This window comes from Cannabis sativa, chromosome 7, assembly GCF_029168945.1.
Source record: "Cannabis sativa cultivar Pink pepper isolate KNU-18-1 chromosome 7, ASM2916894v1, whole genome shotgun sequence".
Taxonomy (NCBI): Eukaryota; Viridiplantae; Streptophyta; class Magnoliopsida; order Rosales; family Cannabaceae; genus Cannabis; species Cannabis sativa.
This window is the reverse complement of record NC_083607.1, coordinates 42,559,978-42,582,037: the sequence shown is the minus strand read 5'-3', so window position 1 is coordinate 42,582,037 and position 22,060 is coordinate 42,559,978. Positions and strand designations below refer to the sequence as shown.

The 22,060-nt window shown below is 28.7% G+C and overlaps 1 protein-coding gene across 4 annotated transcripts in view; it reads left to right on the top strand.

Annotated features, from left to right (window-relative positions):
• Positions 1–20,139, top strand: part of LOC115696814 (uncharacterized) — a 30,007-nt gene extending 9,868 nt beyond the window's left edge. For 3 of the 4 annotated variants that reach the window (XM_061118875.1, XM_061118872.1, XM_061118874.1), the window contains 5 exons: positions 10,698–11,174; positions 11,306–11,464; positions 11,620–12,056; positions 19,244–19,651; positions 19,862–20,139. In XM_061118875.1, coding sequence (XP_060974858.1) covers positions 10,698–11,174; positions 11,306–11,464; positions 11,620–12,056; positions 19,244–19,651; positions 19,862–19,885 — 1,505 coding nt within the window. In that variant the 3' untranslated portion in view covers positions 19,886–20,139. The remainder of the gene's footprint in view (positions 1–10,697; positions 11,175–11,305; positions 11,465–11,619; positions 12,057–19,243; positions 19,652–19,861) is intronic. The other variant, XM_061118876.1, reaches the window with a different exon arrangement.
• Positions 20,140–22,060: the final 1,921 nt, after the last annotated feature.

Here is a 22,060-nt window from a genome sequence, read left to right as displayed (position 1 = left end):
GCCTCCAACGCTTTTGTGTTAACAAAGCTTATCCCAAGACATCCAATGAATCCCTTTATCCTTTGTATTTGATGTTTTCCACCAGAATTTTGCCATGTGTTGCTCCATATCATGACTAATATCTAAAGGAAGTAGGAACACGCTCATAGCATAGCTTGGCAAAGCTTGACACCCACCGTTTTTATTAAGACTTCTTTTCCTGCTTTAGACAGAAACTTAGAGTCCCAATTTTGAACCTTTTTCCTGACCCGTTCCTTCAAGTATCCCAATACAACATTTTTATTCCTCCCCATTGTGCTTGGCAACCCAAGATACATACCATTCTCATCAGCCACCACCATTTGGAGTAAGGAACAGATGCGGTTGCTGATAGCCAAATCGGTGTTGTCGTTATAAAAAATTGAGGATTTGCCAAAGTTAACTTGTTGGCCCAAAAGTTGCTCAAAAATAGTGAGGAGTTGGTGAACTTTAGTTGCTTCATCCATTGTGGCTTTACAATAGAGATAATTATCATCCACAAATAATATATGTGACACTCGAGGAGCACCATTTGCCAGTTTGCAACTATGAAGCCACCCCCGCGATTCATATTTCCTTATCAATGCCGAGAAACCTTTCGCACATAAGGTGAAAATGTAAGGCGATAGTGTATCATGTTGTCGAATGCCCCTTTGAGGAGAGATAGGACCCATCCTTTTGCCCCCATGAATAATGGAATACGAAGCTGATCAAACACATTCCATCATCAAAGTAGTCCAACCATTATCAAATCCCAACCTCACAAGAATTGCTTCCAAGTAACTCCATTCGATCCTATCATAGGCCTTGCTCATGTCTAATTTTAGTTCAATAAAACCTTCTTTTCCCCACCTCTTTCTTTTCAAATAATGAAGCACTTCAAAAGACACCATATTATTATCCGTAATGAGCCTCTCAGGTATCAAAGCACTTTGGTATTGCGAGACAATCTTATCCATGACCGGTTTCAAACGATTCGCCATTACTTTGGTAATAGACTTGTATAAAACATTACACAAAGCAATGGGTCTTAAGTCCGTCATGCGCTCAGGATTTCTTGTCTTCGGTATAAGCACAACATTGGTCTTATTGACATCATTTTCAAATTGTCCACTTGTGAAAAAACGCTGCACTACCTTCACAACATCCAAACCGACTACTGCCTAATTCTTTTGGTAGAAAGCCGGAGTCAAATCGTCTGGATTGGGGCTCTTATCGGGATGCATTCCAAAGATAGCATTGCGCACCTCATCCTCCATAACAATAAGCAGGAAAGTCTCATTCATTTCAGGCGTGACCATTCAATCCACACAATCAATAACTGGCTGGGTCAATGTTGAAGAAGAACTAAACAAGTTTGTAAAATAATTAGTAATCACAAGTTCCAAACCTGAATTCCAGGTGACATCTACGCCTTTCTCATTCTTCAATTGGTGTATGATATTTGTTCTACGCCTTGTATTAGCAGCCGCATGGAAAAACTTTGTGTTTTGATCTCCCTCCTTGAGCCAAAATTGCTTTGCTCGTTGCTTCCAAAACGTCTCCTTTTTATCAATAATTTTCAGAAGCTGCTTCTTAATCTCCTTGTATCTTTGAACCGAGGCATTATCCCTTCTGTTCTTCAACAAGTTGTTGGAAATTATTTTACCAGGATCTTAGATCTACTCACAAGTATGTTGATTAACACCCTAAATATGAACTTTCTAAAACGATTAAATAAACACATATAAAGTTTAGTGAACTTTACATTCGGTGCAGCGGAATATAATGACTCCTTCCGTTCAGATATCTAGCCCTTGATTCCTTTCTGTAGCAGAGCATTATCAATATCTGAACTTGGATCTTTTTCTCTGATTCTTTAGTGCTGAAACTCCTTCTTGCTGAAAGTCTTTCTTCACGATCTTCCTCGCTATGATTTGAGGTATCACTTGCTGTGTGTGGGCACTACTCTAACACTAAGAAATTCGAAATTTTAATGAGGAAGAGAAAGATGGAGTGGTCGGCCAAAGATAGGGAGAGAGAGAGGCTCAATTTTTTCTGAATGAAAAGTCAGAAGAAAAGTGTTAATTTCCTAAAGCCATTCACTATCTATTTATAGCATTCCACTAGGGTTAGGTTTGAATTATTTGGCATTAAAATAATGAAAATATCAGAGGGAAAACCCTACAAAAGTGGCCTGCCATGCATAGTGGATTTGGGCCTCACTTTTTGTAATTTTGCAGTTTTGTCTTTTCTGCATCTGATTTTCTCAAAAACGCCAATTTTCTAATTCAACCATTTAAATGCCAATTCTAACTATTTAATAACTATAAATAATTATTAAATAATATTTTCATTTATCATATTTATTAATTGAACCATACAAAGTATCATAATTAACAAATATGCCCCTAAAACTCTTTCTTTACAATTTCGCCCTTACTTAGTGAAAAAATTCACAAATAGACATAGTCTAAATTGAGAATTATAATTGATTAATCAAAACTAATTATATGAGTCTTACAAGCAATATTATCTCAACTAGTGTGGGGACCATGGGTCTATATAACCGAGCTTCCAATAAGTAGATCAAGAATTTATTACTCAAATTCACTAACTTATTAATTCTTCGTTGAATCCACGCATAGAACTTAGAATTGCACTCTCAGTATATAGAATGCTCTATATGTTCCACCATATAGACACATCATTAGTTATCCATTGTTATAATCCTAATGTGATCAATGATCCTCTATATGAATGATCTACACTATAAAAGGATTAGATTACCGTAACACCCTACTATGTATTTAATCCTTAAAACACTTAACCCTGTATAAATGATATTTCAGCTTATGTGAAATGAGATCTCCACCATTTATTTTCGTTTGGTCAAGCTCGAAGGAGATCATCCTTTACTTACTATTTGCCAGATAGAAGCTATAGATTCCATGTTTATGTTAGCGCTCCCACTCAATTGCACTACAGTGTTTCCAAAATGTACGTATCACCCTGACCTAAAAGTAGGCTTAACTAACAAATCAAAGAACACGAATAGCCTTTCAAGATTGAGCCTAATCATAACAGGATTAAGAACATTTGATCTAGGATCAACTAGGCGATATTGACTTGAATAGATATTACAGTAAGTTTAATAAATCTAAGTCAAAGTTCAATATCGGTCCCTTCCGATGCATACTCCATGCATCAAACCCGAGCTTTACTTTAACCAATGCTCTGGAAAGAACATAGCATTTCTCCAAATGCAAGTAAACTCTTGTTGTAGATTATCATATCAGTAAAACCCTGTGTCTGATAAATCTAGGAAACTTTATTCACATAGTCATGTTTACTTTCCAATATGTTGACAGCACAATAAACAGGATCAAGTATGTGAAAAGGGTTTCAGATGAATTCATACATTATGTACATATAATTATGAAATAAATCATGTGAACCATGCAACATTAAATGTTATTTCTGATCTATATTAATAAGTAAATCTGATTATATTGAAATGAGTTTTATTTAGGGCATAAAACCCAACACAAGTCTAGGTCCCTTTTACACGCATTAATTCACTGCTTGAAGTTTCCAGTAAGTGTTTTCCCCCATTCACCAATTTTATCCACACAAAGTTGTTGTTTGAACCAGAAATCTTCACCATTATTCCCCTCCCAGCAGCCTTGAATAATCTCATAACACATTTGCTCTTTGAGCCATGCATTCTCAAACTTGAAGCTTCGGGTGCCTCCCATTTGGACAGGTGCCTCAGGTTCCAGGAAGATTGGACTATGGTCCGATGTTAAGTGATGGAAATTGTATAACTTTGCATTTGAGAATTTTTGAAACCAACTTGAGTCTATCAAAGCTCTATCCAAGCGCACCTCCACCCAATTATTTCCTCCTCTATTCTTCTTCCAAGTATATGGGTGACCAATAATCTCCATATCAATTAAGTCATAATCACTCAAAGCTTGTAAAAAGCCTTCGATAAGACCCCTTGGATATCGATTTCCACCACGTTTGTCTTCTTGGCACACTATGTTATTCAAATCCCCAATTGTGCACCAAGGATGATTCAAACGGGTCTTGAGTTCGCGTAATAAATTCCAAGTTTGCCAACATAGTTGCCTTCGTGGTTCGCCATACACACCAATAATTCTCCAATGGTTTCGGGTCCCACTAGTAACAATAAAATCGATATGATTTTGCGAAAACCATATATATAACAATCATTTTGGTTTTTCTAAAAGAAAGCTATGCACCACCTCCTCCTTGGGCCTCAACACTAAAAGTCCCATCAAAGCCCAAATATCTTCCAACCTAGTCCACCCTATTCTTAGCACACTTAGTCTCACACAGAAAAATAAAATCGGGCCTCTTTTGAGAAACTATCTCTTTTAGGAATTGAACAGTCCACAGGTTCCCAAGCTCACGGCAATTCCAGCTGAAAAGATTCATAATCCTTGGTGGGCCTGTCAACCAGAACCCGCCCCACTTAAGTTTTTCTGTAAGAGTGACACGTTGGAGTTATTCATCACGTGGTCATCAAAATATGCAGCATACACATCATCTCCCATGACCATATCCTCTTGTGGTAATTCTCCATTAATTCCCATTGTTACTCTCCTTCTTTTTTGTTCAATAACAAGTTGTTTATCATCCTCCTTACCTTCATAATCTCCCATTGTTGACTTTCCATTTATATCACCTTTCATTCCTTCCCCATCCATATCACCTTGATTGCCCATAATCTTATCTCCTCCATCCATTACTCCACGATTTGCTCCCATAACTTCCGCCCCTGATTGCACAGAAGTAATGCTTGCCGCCGGTCTGCTAGTCACCGGAGTAGCAGAGGTCTCCCCAATCGGCTTTGTAGCCATTTCTGGTCTTAACCACCTAGCACCAATGGAATGTGATCATCTCCTCGGAGCCACTTTCATTTCGAGATTATACGCCTTAGTAAGAAGATGTGTAGGTGTATCAAACGCCTTCTCGCAGAACCTCTCGGAGTGGCCTAATAATCCACAAACAAAACAAAACATTAAAGTCACATTACACTCTGGCCCATTTTTTAGCTGTAGTTTCCATCCTTTCTTCAGCTGTTTATCAACCCAAATCTGCACCCTTACTCTTAGATAATCTCTCCATCCGCCAGTAAAGTTATTCGGATCCATCTTCACATATCATCCAATGTAATTGCCCAAATCCTTCACCACTCTTTCCGAGTGAAAATCAGCAATCAAACCATGTAATTGCACCCAAAAATCCACCTCTGCAGGAGTAATACAGCGTGGGTTTTCCCTTAGTTTAAGCCTTTCAAAAATCAGAGGAATTCTATCAAAGGTCCAAGGACTTCTTTCCATAACACGATCTATATGCATGTCATGATAAAACTAGAATAAGAAAAGATTCGGCTCTAATTCTTTAACAAACAAACCGCGAACAGGACGCCATAGAGAAGCCATTTTGTGTTGCATTGCTTCAAAGTCTAGATTACGATCCGTCAAAAAATGTCCTACAAGGCACCATCGATCATCGAATTCAACTGTGTCAACCGTATCATCTTCATACATCAAAAAACCATAATCATCATCTCCCAAACTCATTGCATCATATTGTTGATCCATCCCAGCAAGAACACTTTGAAAACACCAATAAAGCCAACCCAAATCAGATAGCAATATAATAAAAACCAATCAAACTCATAAGAACATCATACACTTGTCAAAAGACAAGACAATTTACAAGTTTTATTAGTTTGTTATTTTTTATTGTTTTTTGAGTACAAGTTATATTAGTTTTTGATAATGGGCTATTATGCCATAGGCAAATTACCCACCCAACCACAATTCCTCGCCTCTACTTTTTGGAGGAGAATAATTAGTATTTTTTTATTCTAAATTTTTTTACATTGTCAAGTTGTATTTCTTATTATACTATATCACTCATTAATATATAATACTTTTTAAAATACAATATTTATAGTAATATAATACTTTTATGACATTTTATTTGATTTTATTATGAAACGAATGACACGTAAATAGTAGTATAGATACAAATTAAATACTTTTATTTCACATTAATAATTAATAGAATAATTTTTTTATATATAATATTTATATTTTTAATTTTTTAATCATTAAATAGAAAATAGTGAACGGTTTTTTATTTGTACGTATTTATTTATCAACTATCATTTACTATCACCTTTTTCATAAAATTGGATAGAATATATTGGAGTGACTACATTACTGTAAAAGTAAAAGTTATATTTCAAAAGAATATTATTAACGAGCCGTATATTATAAAGCGCACAACTTAGTAGCATAAAATGTTCAATAAGAAAAAATGTTAATTATTCTTTGTATAATATGCAAGGATTACAATATAGTTATTGGGGCAGCAATATTCCTCCATTGCGTGCCACACATTGTTTCCATCTATCATTTACAAGCTAGAGGAAAAGGATAGGAATCCTTTTTTCACATAAGCATTTGTTTGTAGTACTTTGGTGCAATATACGATCACGATCTATGAAGAATTCCAAGTTCTCAATCCCAGATTCTTAATAAGACCAATCAATGAAATGAAAGCTTAGTCTCAATCCGAGACCAAGTGCCTTTTATTTATACACACAGATGGTTGAAGAAAGAGAGTTTGTTACAACAGAAACAATAGCCAACCTTCTAGCTAACCCCACAAAACATAAAAGAGGCCCAACTACTTTAACTAATAACTACCACTGTCACGACCCGAGCCCTAAGTGTTGGAAATATTTTACCAGGATCTAGATTTACTACCATGTATGTTTCATTAACATCCTAATATGAATTCTAAAACAATGAAATAAACACATATAAAGTTTAGTAAACCTTACATTGGGTGCAGCGGAATATAATGACTCCTTCTGTTCAGATTCTAGCCCTTGATTCCTTTTTGTAGCAGAACATAATCAAGATCTGAACCTGGATCTCTTTCTCTCCTTCCTTTGATGCTGATTCTCTTCTTGTTGTTTGGAATCTCCTACAGTCTTACACACTATGATTGAGATACCACTTGATGTGTGTGGGCACTCACTCATTCACTAATGGCTGAAAATATTTAGTGTGAAGAAAGGCTTGGTGTTTCGAATTGAAGAAGAAAGAAGAAGGAAGAGGTCTTATCTAGGTTTTTAGCTTTGGAGGCATTAGTTGGATATAATGAGACCATAATCTTCCTTTTATACTATTCTTCAATAGGGTTAGGGTTGAATTAAATGGATTAAAAAAGAATAAAATATTGGGCAATAAATCACACTTGGCCGTACACTTAAGTGAGCCAATCTCTAGTTACAATTTTGCCACTTTATTTCAACCACTTATTCTTCTTTTCAATAATACTATATTTTTCAATTCAACCTTATAAATGCCAAAACTATTTATTTAATAATTAAAACAATTATCAAATAATATTGTCATTTATGATATTATTAATTAGACTCCATAAAGTCTCTTAATTAACAAATTAACCCCAAAATACTATTTCTTCACAATCAAGTCATAACATAGTGAAAATTCATAAACTAGACATAGTCTAACTTTATAATTATAATTGATTAATCAAAATCAATTAACTGAGTCTTACAAGCAGTATGGTCTCAACTAGTATGGGGACCATGGGCCTGTATAACCGAGCTTCCAATAAGTCGAACCGAATTTATAAAGTAAATTTCCTAACTTATTAATTCCTTATTGAATCCACACTTAGAACTTGGAATTGCACTCTCAGTCATATAGAACGCTCTATATGTTCCACGATATAGATACGTCATTAGTTATCCATTGTTATAATCCTAATTTGCTCAACGACCCTCTAATAGATGATCTACATTGAATAGGCACTAAGTTATCGTTACACCTTCAATGTATTTTATCCTTAAAACACTTAGCTCCATATAAATAATATTCTAGCGAAGTGAAATGAGATCTCAACCATTTATCTCTGTTTAGCCAAGCTCGAAGGATATCATCGTTTCACTTCTAAATTCCTATAGAAGTTATAGACTCCATATTTATGTTAGCGCTCCCACTCAATTATACTATCATGTTCTCAAAATGTACGTATCACCCTGACCCAAAAGTAGTCTTAACTAACAAATCAAAGAACATGTATAATACTCTTGAGATCGTACCTAAACATATCAGGATTAAGATCATTTGATCTAGGATCAACGGGTGATATTGAATTGAATAGATATTACGGTAAATTTTAATATATCTAATCAAAGTTCAATATCGGTCCCTTTCGATGTATACTCCATACATCCGATACTGGTAAACTTTGCCAATGCCCTGGAAAGGTCATAACACTTATCCAAGGTGTAAGAATACCTATCGCTGATTATCATGTCAGTCTAAATCTAGTGTTCTGACAAATCAGGGAATAAACTTTCGAACATATAATTAAGATTATATTCCACTGTGCTGACAACACTATAATCATTAACAAATTCATATGTACTGGACTTAAATAGACATTATATATATAATCATGAAATAAATCATGTGAACCATGCAACATAAAATTTTATTTCTGATCTTTATTAATAAGTAAATCTGATTATATTGAAATGAGTTTTATTTAGGGCATAAAATCCAACACTAGGCCGTGGCAGATATGTAATATCCATAACTTGGGTAGTCAAAGGTCACCCTTTGACCCTTGTAGAAAGATAAAGCTTATAAATGATCCTTTAATTTGTATCACAAAATAATAACTTAAAAGTAATGGATTAACTCCTATATTAATAAGAAAATATTAGTAACAAAATCAGGACCACTCATCAATATAAAAAAAAAATAATATCCTCACAGTTATGTAATCACCAAATAGATAGATTTAATATGTCAATAAAATACCAAAATAATACCTAGCATCCATCATTTCTCATTTCTAACTAGTACATAGCTAATTTAAGTCATCCCATACCATCCATTTTAGCTTAATTACAAAATTAGTTTCATTAAAAGATTTAAGAGTAGAATAAGACTAAACTAATAACGACTTCCTTTCCCAATGGTACCATCCTCATCCACTAGCATCAAACTGAGTTCTTGGAATGGGAGAAAATAGGGGGGGTGAGCTTATAAAGGCCAGTAGGAAAACAACTAATATCAAAGGACACTTGGTTTAATAAAATTCCTGCATGGTTAGCTTTGTAAAAATAAAATATCTCATCACCAGTATCAAAATGTATAAACAAAGTAGAGAGACCACAAAGAATCACAAAATCAAGCATCAATTAAATGCATATCCCACCGTCCACTAGACCCCTAGCTCTCAATACCAATCATAGAAAACGACATCCAAAACCGGGTAGTCGCATCTGATATCCACCATAAATACCGGGGCTGAGATTTGATTCACTCCCTGTACAGATTCTAGGTCTTTCACTTACAGGTGAGTGCACACCTGATCTACCTATGATGACATAGAGACTAGGTCGTGAAACAACAATATACACCGAACATGACCAACATGGCTCTCATCAGTATAACCAAAGCAGGTAAGTAATAAGAATAACAAAAGAACATATTCCTTTTTATTTTCTAAAAAAATTCGGCAGCATAACAACTGTATTTTGAATAAACCCATAAATCATAATCTGCATAAATATTTGTACAAAAATATATTTGGCACTTAGTGCCCCAGAACAGTCCAGAAAAATATGCAGATTAAGTTTTCAATTTTTCAAACAATTTGTAAATCATAAAAATTAGAATATGTCCAATGTTATACAACGCATATAAAAATCAAGTCCAATAATCAAGTTGAGTCCCTACCTCTCCCGAGTCGTTAAATTTTTTCCAAAAGACGATCTTAAGCTCTTAAGTCCCGAACTCTAATTGTTTAGTCCAATCTTACATATTACTCTCATCTATACCACTAAATGGTTAAATAATTATCATTATCGCATTCTACATTCAAAACCGAGTCCAACGACATATAATATGACTATATTTAAAATTTGGAGTTCCGAAACCTCACCTAAGCGGTGCACATTAACAATTGGTGGCGGTAAAAATTGTTGTACCGGAAACGTCGCCGAAAATAGGAGTAGTGTATATCAAAACGACCACCTCAACGAGTAGATCACACCCATGCCAACCGTTTGTCAAAACGGTACACAATGTCGCCGGAAAGGGGTGGAGCTACAAAAATGTCACTAGAAAAAGTAGCGAACCAGGCAAAATGGTTTAGTGTAGGTTGTTCTCCTCGACGAGCTGAGTTTAGTGGTGAAAACGTCTCGTCAAACGGACGCCGGAGGTGATCGAAAAATACGTTGAAAGTTTGAATCACCAAACCTTGACTTGCAATCCCAAGCTAACGGCGGCGAAAGGAGCGGCGCCGCTTGGGGGGTGAGGTCCCCGACACTAGGAGGTTCGAGTGGTCCGGCGCGTGGGCCTGGTCAGTGGCCGGAGGTAGGTCGCCGGAGTGTGGTGGTTATGCTAGTTTGTGGGATTTTTTTCTTGTGTTTTGAAGAGAGAAAAAGAGAGATAGGTAGAGAGAGAGAGGGGGACGAAAGGGATACTGCTTTATTGCATATATTAATTTTTTTTTAAATATATATATTATATTATATTTATGTATTATATATATACATTCACAATACAAGTTAGTTATGAGTATGTTCAAAATTTCTTTTGTAGGAGAAGCAAGACAAGAATTTCAAGAAACGGTTCCTCGTCTTTACTATGCTATCTTGAAGAATGACACTAGAACTGTACTGAAAATCATAAAGAATAATAGCGCATTGTTACGAACCGCAATCACAAGAGCAGAAGAAACTGTTCTTCACATTGCGGCTGGAGCAAAACACGTCCAACTTGTGAAGGAGTTGGTGAAATTGATGGAAGAAAACGATCTAGCTTTGCAGGATTGCAAAGGAAACACTGCGTTTTGCTATGCTACTATCAGCGGAAGCATAGATATTGCCATTATTCTTATGAACAAAAATAAGAATTTGCCACTTATTCGAGGTGGCCAAGGCATGACACCACTTTACATGGCTACTTTGTTTGGCCATAATAAAATGTCATGGTTTCTCTATCCTATTACAAAGAAGATTCTTGAGCAGGGCGAATGGATTGGAATTTTCTTCACGTGTATCAATTCTGATTTGTTCGGTAAGGGAACATATATCTTACAAAATATATAATAATAATTTAACACACACTATCACACAAATATACGTGTAACACTTCTCAATATACTAAACAAATCTAATACCCCTTACTGTGATTAATATACTAAACAGGTCTTGCATTGAAAATGCTTGAAGATGACAGTGAACTAGCAATAGCTCGAGATGTGAATAATGATACTGCATTGCATATTTTAGCTAGAAAAACATATATCCTTTGTTACCAAACTCCTAGACTATGGACATGGAAGAGCTCCAGCGACATCACCTCAAGTATGTCTTTCCATAAAAATTAATAAATATTCATTTAAGAGATAGTCATTTTATTACAAAAACACCAAACATTATATTCATAAATAGTTAAGTAAACATGTACAGCTATGTATTTATATATATATATATATATCTATATATATATGTTATTTCAGGTCTGGTTCCTTCATTCAGAAAGAGTCTGAAAAATCAAGCCCTTCAACTTGTTAGAAGCCTTTGGAATGAAATTTTAGTACGTTTACCAGAGTCGAAGGTAAACAATCTAATTAACAAACCATCAAGCTTACTATTCGAGGCGGCTGAATTAGGCAACTTTCAGTTTTTGGCTGAGCTTATTCACGCACAACCAGATTTGGTATGGGATGTGGATGAGAAAAATAGAACCATATTCCATATTGCTGTCTTGAATCGACACTCAAAAATATTCAATTTAATACATGAGATTGGCTCAGTTAAGGATGTCATCATAACATATCAAGATGATGATAATAACAACATATTACACATGGCTGCAACATTGCCACCTCCAAGTAAACTCGATCATAAACTTGGAGGAACACTACAGATTCGAAAAGAGATATCATGGTTTAAGGTATGAATATAACAATTTATAATAAGTTTCAAAATTTAACGAAGTCTCCATATGCAAACATAATGAAATAGATAGGATAAATTTCAAATCAATATCAATTATATATATATATACAAAGGAGAGTTTTGGTGGACTTGATGTGGCATCTTATATGTCATTTTTTTTCAATCTCTTTTCTCTCAATTTTCTAGATTTAATCTTATTTTTAAAGATTTAATTATATATTTAGTCTATTATTGACTTTTCATTCTTTTTAATTCATAATTATTTATTATGTTTTCATTTTTTATAACTCTTATTATTATTATTATTATTATTATTATTATTATTATTATTATTATTATTATTATTATTATAGTATATTTACTTAATAACTAATCTCATACCTATTATATATATCTATATATATGCTTTTATAAAATTAAAGAGATTCTATTGTTATGCAATATTTGATAATATATTCATTCATATAGCTTTGGGTATATAGGTAAGCATCATATTTTTATATTATTTTTTTTAAAACTTTTATTGTAATTTATGTTTTTCACTCAATAGAAAATTATAAATTATATACTATTATATACATTATGTAATATGCACACACACACATATATATATACTAGTTGGATACAATTATAATATATATATATAACTAATCTCATATCTATATATATGTAAATATATCTTTCTTTAGCAAAGATCGAAGAGGATTTCTACTATTTTGTATCAATTTGATGATATCTATTATCAAGCATCATATTTTATTTTTGTTTTAATATATATTAATCAGATATAATTATAATATATATAACTAATTTTATACCTATTTATATGTTTCTATCAAAAATTGAAGAGAGCGCGCTTTCACTATTTTGTATCAATTTGATGATATCTATTATTATCTAGATTGGATATTAGAGGTAAGCATTATATTTTTTTTTTATTTTATATATATATTTTTAAAAATATTGCTTATTCACTCATAAAAAATTGTGTTGAATTGCATGATGTTAATATATATATATATATATCACTATTCACAACTATTTTTGATAATGATGCATATAGAATTTACCTTTTAAAAAAAATTATACATATATACTTTTAAAACTTTATATTTATTATTTAATGACACATTTGTATTTTTTTTTATATTGAATATTTAACTATATTATTAGTTAATTTAAAGGTGGTGATGTACTCTATAATTTTAAAAATAAAGTTATTACTCAATATTTATCTATTGAGAAATTCATATATAATATATTAACAACCTAGAGAATGATTAGGTATTAATGTGATGAAGTAACATATCTTATATTTTTTGTCCTTAAATTTATTTGTTTAGTATTTATATTTTAGTATTTTTTTTATAGAAAATCCTAAAAGGGCTTATAATTTAATTTTAACATCATATTATTATAACTTTATAATCAATTATATTTTTACTTGTATAATATTAATTATTTGAATTTTTTAACTAACATAAATATCGATCTATATTTATCTATATATTACAATAACATAAAAAAAAAAGGCAACTTACATTAGTTTATTATTATTATTATTATTATTATTATTATTATTATTATTATTATTATTATTATTATTATTATTTGTGTTGACAGTTATAAAGATATCATTGATTCTTAATAAATAATTTGATAGATATATATTTTTTCAATGTGTTTTTTTTTTATCAATTAATAAAAAAATACTACTATAAATATTAAATTTTAAGAGTTAAATTTTAATTAACTTTCTTTATTTATGATCAATGTTGTCCTTTCATTTTTATAACACTCACCATCATTATTATTATTATTATTATTATTATTATTATTATTATTATATATTACTATTCATAATTATTATTCATCTAGATCTGACATTAGAAATAAGCATCATATTTTTTTATTTTAATATATATTAATCATATACAATTATAATGTATACAACTAATTTTATACCTATATATATTTCTATCAAAAATTGAAGAGAGCTTTTATTATTTTGTATCAATTTGAGTTATCTATTATCATCTAGATTGGATATTAGAGGTAAGCACCATATTTTTTTTTTTTTTTAATTTTATATACTTTTTTTTTTTTTTAAAAAAATATTGCTTATTCACTCATAAAAAATTGTGTTGAATTGCATGATGTAATATATCATTATATATATTAACACTATTCATAACTATTTTTGATAATGATGCACATAGAATTTACTATTAAAAAAAATTATAAATACATAATTTTAAAATTTCATATTTATTATTTAACGACACATTTGTATTTTTTTTTTCTTATATTGAATATTTAACTATATTATTAGTTAATTCTTAAAGGTGGTGATGTACTTTATAATTTAAAAGTTAAAGTTATTACTCAATATTTATTTATTGATAAATTCATTATATTAAAAGCTTAGAGAATGATTAGTTATTAATGTGATGAAGTAACATATCTTATATTTTTTGTCTTTAAATTTATTTGTTTAGTGATTATATTTTAGTATTTTTTTTTATAGAAAATCCTGAAAAGGCTTATAATTTAATTTCAACATCATATTATTATAACTTTATATATAATCAATTATATTTTTACTTGTGTATTAATTATTTAAATTTTTTATCTAGCATAAATATCGATCTATATTTATCTATATATTACAAAAACGTAAAAAAAAAATGAAAAGACAACTTACATTATTTATTATTATTATTATTATTATTATTATTATTATTATTATTATTATTATTTAGTGTTGACAGTTGTACTAATATAAATATTAAATTTTAAGAGTTAAATTTTAATTAACTTTCTTTATTTATGATCAATGTTGTCCTTTCATTTTTATAACACTCACCATCATTATTATTATTATTATTATATATTACTATTCATAATTATTATTCATCTAGATCTGACATTAGAAATAAGCATCATATTTTTTTATTTTAATATATATTAATCATATACAATTATAATGTATACAACTAATTTTATACCTATATATATTTCTATCAAAAATTGAAGAGAGCTTTTATTATTTTGTATCAATTTGAGTTATCTATTATCATCTAGATTGGATATTAGAGGTAAGCACCATATTTTTTTTTTTTTTTAATTTTATATACTTTTTTTTTAAAAAAAAAAAATATTGCTTATTCACTCATAAAAAATTGTGTTGAATTGCATGATGTAATATATCATTATATATATTAACACTATTCATAACTATTTTTGATAATGATGCACATAGAATTTACTATTAAAAAAAATTATAAATACATAATTTTAAAATTTCATATTTATTATTTAACGACACATTTGTATTTTTTTTTTCTTATATTGAATATTTAACTATATTATTAGTTAATTCTTAAAGGTGGTGATGTACTTTATAATTTAAAAGTTAAAGTTATTACTCAATATTTATTTATTGATAAATTCATTATATTAAAAGCTTAGAGAATGATTAGTTATTAATGTGATGAAGTAACATATCTTATATTTTTTGTCTTTAAATTTATTTGTTTAGTGATTATATTTTAGTATTTTTTTTTATAGAAAATCCTGAAAAGGCTTATAATTTAATTTCAACATCATATTATTATAACTTTATAATCAATTATATTTTTACTTGTGTATTAATTATTTAAATTTTTTATCTAGCATAAATATCGATCTATATTTATCTATATATTACAAAAACGTAAAAAAAAAATGAAAAGACAACTTACATTATTTATTATTATTATTATTATTATTATTATTATTATTATTTAGTGTTGACAGTTATACTAATATAAATATTAAATTTTAAGAGTTAAATTGTAATTAACTCTCTTTATTTATTATTAATGTTGTCCTTTCATTTTTATAACACTCACCATTATTATTATTATATATTACTATTCATAATTATTATTATAGATTTTTTTTTCTAAAAAAATCAATAAACTATTTTAGAATAAAAAAATACATTAATTTTTTAATAGTAAAAATAAACATAAACAAAATATTTGAATAGTTTACATTAATTTTGTAACATTCGAAACTTGGCATCTTAAAAAAAAATATAATAATAATAATAATAATAATAAGATATGCTTATTCGCTAATTTTTTCTTATTAGATTTTGTGTTTTCTCTTTTTTAGTGCTCCTTATTTTTTTTATAGTACATTAACATATTAATTAACAATAATGCTTTTAATATATATAATATAAATTTTATTTTTACAATACAAATAAAAAGTTTTTAAACAACCGCGCGAGGCGCGGTATCGTTACCTAGTATATATATAAAGAAGGGTTTTAAAGCATTGAGGTGGCACTCTATAATCTATTTACTTTATCTATTTTTTTTTGTTAAAAATTTACATTTTTATCTATTTTATATTTATTTGTAAAAAGTATAATTGATAATAACAACAATAATAATTCAATTACATGCCTTTTCACTTATTCATAACCTTCTTATTATTATTGCATATTTATCATTAACATAAATAAGTAAAATAAAAAAAATCAGTTACGACTTTTTCACTTCCCTACAATTCTTTGATTCTTGCATATTACTCACTATATATATAAGAATATAGATTTGAAGAAGATGTATAATAGTAAGTAGTAACAATAACCACAACAAAAATTGAAATACAAAAATACGTATTTCTATCATTTTTCTAATAAATTATTATACATAATTCATATATATATAATCATATCATAACAACCAAAAGTTAAATACGAAGATACATATATGATTAGGTATAATTACTTCATTTCTTTTTCTTTGTAATGTCTTTCTATGAATTATATAAAAATATTAGATTTTAAGTTTTATTTATGTAGTGATCTATAAGTAAAATTATCAATTTTTTTTTTAGTTTTTTTTATCACTATTCTTCTCTCTTACAAACATGATATGTTATGCATGTCATACTAATTCTAATATATATACTCTTATTTTTTTCTTTCATTGTCTATACACTTTATTATTATTATTATATTTTATTCCTTTTATAATTTAATTTTGTTGTGTAGACCAACTTTTTTATTTTTTAATAAAATATCACAAAAAAAAAATATAATAAATATATTAATAATTAAATTACATATATGGTTATTTTTGAATTTATATTAAAAAACTATTTCTATAATTTTTTTTCTTATACAATCACATCTCTAAATTATTTATTTTCTAATTTCTATTTTTGTTTGATTATTCTCTATTTCACGATACTTTAAATATCCATAATATTATATGTATATATATGTATATTTTTAACTAATTAAGTTGACTCATTTATTTTAATATGTGATATAATTATATTTATAGATACAATTACGAGGTGAGAAGACATTTTATCTTTTTAGGATTGTTATTTTTATTTTTTTTGTGATTTTTTAAAATTAAGTTATTTTACTTATGCATTTATTTTAATTATTGATTATCAGTATTAATAATTATTCACTTAAAAATGAGTGGGCATAATAAAAAGATATAATAATTTATATAAGATATTTAATTAATATTTTTTTTGTTAATAATAGTACTCCATCATAAGATTAATATTTTCTTCATTTTGTTTATTCATTACATTATATTTTTTTAACTTATTCTATTATTATTTGTGGTACATATTTTTAATTCATTTTGTTGTCATTTATGCTTACGTTTTTTTTGTTAATATTAATAGTAATTTTTTTTCATTTAATAATAAGATTATGAATTATTTTTCATTTTTTTTTTAAATTTTTCTACATCCTCTTATTTATTTAATATTTTTGTTATTTTTATCATCACTATTAATTGCACAAATATTTTTACTTCTCATAAGAAATTCAAAAGACATGTTGTTATTTAGTGTGTATAATACAATTATGTCTCTTGATTTATTTAAATATTATGAATTATGTATTTAAATTTATTTAGATATGTTATGGAATTTTAAAAGTTATTATAAAGAATATAGTTTATCATAGAGTGTCTCTTTTGTGTACATAGCAACTTTATTCATTCTATTTTTTTAATTAATGCTATTAGGAGAAGGAATATGAAACGTCTGCAAGTTGTTATAGAAGTTCTTAATTAACAATAAAAATAGATTAACCTATTTGATTAATATATAATAATAATAATAATAGGCTTTTATATTATTATTAATATTTTTATTTTATTATATGTTATTATTGTTTGATAATATAAGATCATTAATTATAATAATAGTAAATTGATAAAATTAAATTAAATTGCATCATATACATTGTAATTAAACTGCGAGTGGTGTGTCCTTTCATTTTATGAAATATTATTTAATTATTTTTTTTTTCTTTTCATGACATATTTAATCTTTCTGTTTTAACATTAATTCATAAAATTGAGCATTTTAAAAAAAAGTAACAATAATTAAAGTAAATAATATAATTATCATTTACAATTGATATATCTAATAATATCATGTGGAAGACTATATTTTTCCTCCACTCTAGGGTTAAATATAAATGTTTATTTTTATTAATTATTTATATATTTGTTTTCAAAAAATAAATAATATTATTTAAATGATCATAAAATTACATTTCAATTATTTAAAACTATATTATTTTTAATAATCGAAGAAAATTATGTCATTATCATAATATAAATCTTTGATTTAATACAAAAAGTTGACAAAAAATGGTCTACTTGGTTGCTTCATAATTAGTTCCATACAATTATTTATCTTATTAATTTATATAAAAAAATTGTAAATTTGTGAAATGATGTATAAAATTATTAATGTATTAATTTTGTACGGTAAAATATAATTTTTAATAATTATAAAATGACATTTTTAAATATTTAAAAGTAAGTTATTATTAATATTTAGCTTATTACAAAATTATATTTGTAATATATTTTTCAAGTGTAAAACAAGAAAAAATGAATATTTATTTAATTTTTATGCATAACTTAATGTAAGAGGTATTTTTTTTTATTATAAATTATTTTTGTTAATCGTAATTTTTATATATAATTAAAAAATTAAAAAATGAATATATTTTAAATTTCATTCATAATAAAAAAAATAATTTATTTTAATATAAAATTAAAAAGATATTTAAAAGCGCGCAAAGCGCACTCTATTTCCTAGTATATATATAATAATAATCATAATCATTTAATGTTGCAGGAAGTGCAGAAGCATATGATGCCATCATATGCCCATATGAAAAATTCAAAGGGCTTGACTCCTTTAGATATTTTCAATACAACACATGAGTCTATGTTGAAAGATGGAGAGCGTTGGATGAAAAGCACTAGTAAATCATGCCTAATGGTTTCAATACTTATTTTTGTTGGAGTTCTAATAACTACTTCTCAAGACTCTTATGACAATGAAGGAAGAAACTCAAATTGGTTAAATTCAGTAGCGTTGTCTTCATCTTTCTTCTCAACGTTAACGTTCTTGTCAATTATCACATCTAGTTATCCAAAAGTCCTTGCTTCACTACACTTCAAGTTGATTATAGGACTAGCAACGATCTTCATCTCTCTGACAACCATGCTGGTAGCATTCAATGGAGGTTTGTCCTTGACCGTAAGTATTAATTTTCATTTATATATATATATATATATCTATATATTTATATATATCCACTTGCAGAAGTTAGATAAATAGTTAATTAGTTTTACTCGCAAATTAATTAGGTTGAACATTAAATTTCTATTTATGTTATACTTTCACGAATGTATGTTTTTGTAAATTAAATTTTAATGTGTCACTTATGTGCGCTGTTATGGGTTAAAGTGTTGCAGAGAACTAGCTAGATGAATAAAACCTAAGATGTGCCCGATTAAGACCTTTTGCTCTCATGCAAGCCAAACATTATGTTGAAATAATAATATTCAAAGCACTTGTTGTTGGTAAGTATATGCACAACAAACAAATTGTGGAGACAACCTTGAAGTACAATTCTTACCAAAATTTAGTGAATCTAGAATTTATGTATCCACATCATCTTTGTGTACGTAAATTAGAATTGAATAAAGATTTGAACTTATATATATATAATTTGTATTTTAGCATGTGTTTGTGTGGGAGCTCAATTTTTTATTTTTTTTTTATTTTTTTTTCTTAACAAAAAAGAAGATTTTATTCAAAAAAAAAAAAAAAAAAAAACAGAGTAGGTACAAGCCAAAGGCAAGCTACAGCAACATCTAGCCACAAAAGAACAGACTACTAACTATTAACTAAACTTAAAATATAGTTATCTATTTTTTGGAAACAAGCCTTGTGGAGCCCTAACACTAGCCTTAATCACATTTTGATCTTCCTGCTGAGAATAATAGAGCATCAAATATATAACCATTCATGTTCTTTTAAATCAAGTAAAGAGCAGCAACAATGATTGCATTTAGAATTGCAAAACTCAGCCTTGGGGAATAGATTCTTTTGCTGAAGCTCGTGGAGGTCCTTCGACCAGTTAAAACTCCCCACCCAACTCTCTAAAAGCCCAACTCTCTTTTTAGTAAAGAAGCAATCCATAACAAGTGATTGCGAGACTCCGGGACTACCTCACATATAGGACATAAGATCGACGTGATTGAGAAAAATTTAAGTAAATGATCTCGAGTAAGAAGTTGATCATTAAAGCTTTCCCAATAAATGATGAATCTACATTTTGGGACTATAAGCTTGTGCCAAACAGTTGCGTGGTAAGAAACTTTAGTAGCCCCAATCAAAGCATTATAGAAACTATTAACCTTGAATTTACCTCCGATAATAGCCTGGTTCAACATGTTCTCATTTGTCAAATTTTTGATCTTCAACATCTTCTTAAAGTACCAACTCATATCATGTTTCATGGGGAAGCACCACACATGCTGCCCTTAAGGTAAATGAAATTAGTCCATTTAATTGAAAGATTATCTTGTTTACTAGAAATAACTCACAAATATTTAGCAATCATAGTAGTGTTCCATTTCTTACCCTCTTGGAACCCAATGCCTCCAAACTGTTTAGGAGGACAAACTTTTTCTCAAGAAGGGAGATGAAGTTTGCTCCTATTTCCATTCAAACCCCATAAGAAATCTCTACATCTCTTATCAATGGCAACAATAATCTTCTGAGGTAAAATGAAGAGGCTCATCCAGAAATTTTTTATGCCAAACAAAACATAATGGAGATTAGTTGGGCACTGTTGGGCTTTGTGCCCTAAATATCTATTTCAGTATAATCAGATTTACTAATTAATTAAGATCAGAATTATTTTCTGTTGCATGGTTCACATGATTTATTTCATGATTATATTTAATGTATAAATTCTATTAAGTCTAGAACATATATAAAAATTTATATATTTGTTCATGATTATAGTGTCGTCAGCACAGTGGAATACAATCATGATTATATGTTTAAAAGTTTTAACTCCCATGATTTGTCAGTTCACTGGATTTGGACTGGCATGATAATCAGTGATAAGGTATACTTACAGCTTGGATAAGTGTTATGTCATTTCCTGGATATTGGCAAAGTTTACCAGTATCAGATGTATGGAGTATCCAATTTGAAGAGACCGATATTGATCTTGGATAAGATATCATAAACTTACCGTCATATCTTTCTAAGTCAATATCAATGGTTGACATTAGGTCTATGGATCTTAATCCTGATATGGTTAGGTTCAACTTAGTTTTATTATTTATGCTCTTCAATTTGTTCGTTAAAGTTGACCAATTAGATCTTCTCATGACATACAGATTAAGGACATGGTAGTTCAATTGAGTGGGGGCGATGATCATAGATATGGAATCTATAGCTTCTATAAGTATTTAGAAGTGAAACGATGATTTCCTTCGAGCTTGGCTGAATAGAGATAAATGATTGAGATCTCCTTTTAGTAATTATATTAGTTTACTGAAATTTTATTTATAAGTTGCTAAGTATTTTAAGGATAAAATACATTGAAGGGTAGAACGGTAAATTTGTTCCTATTCAGTGTAGATC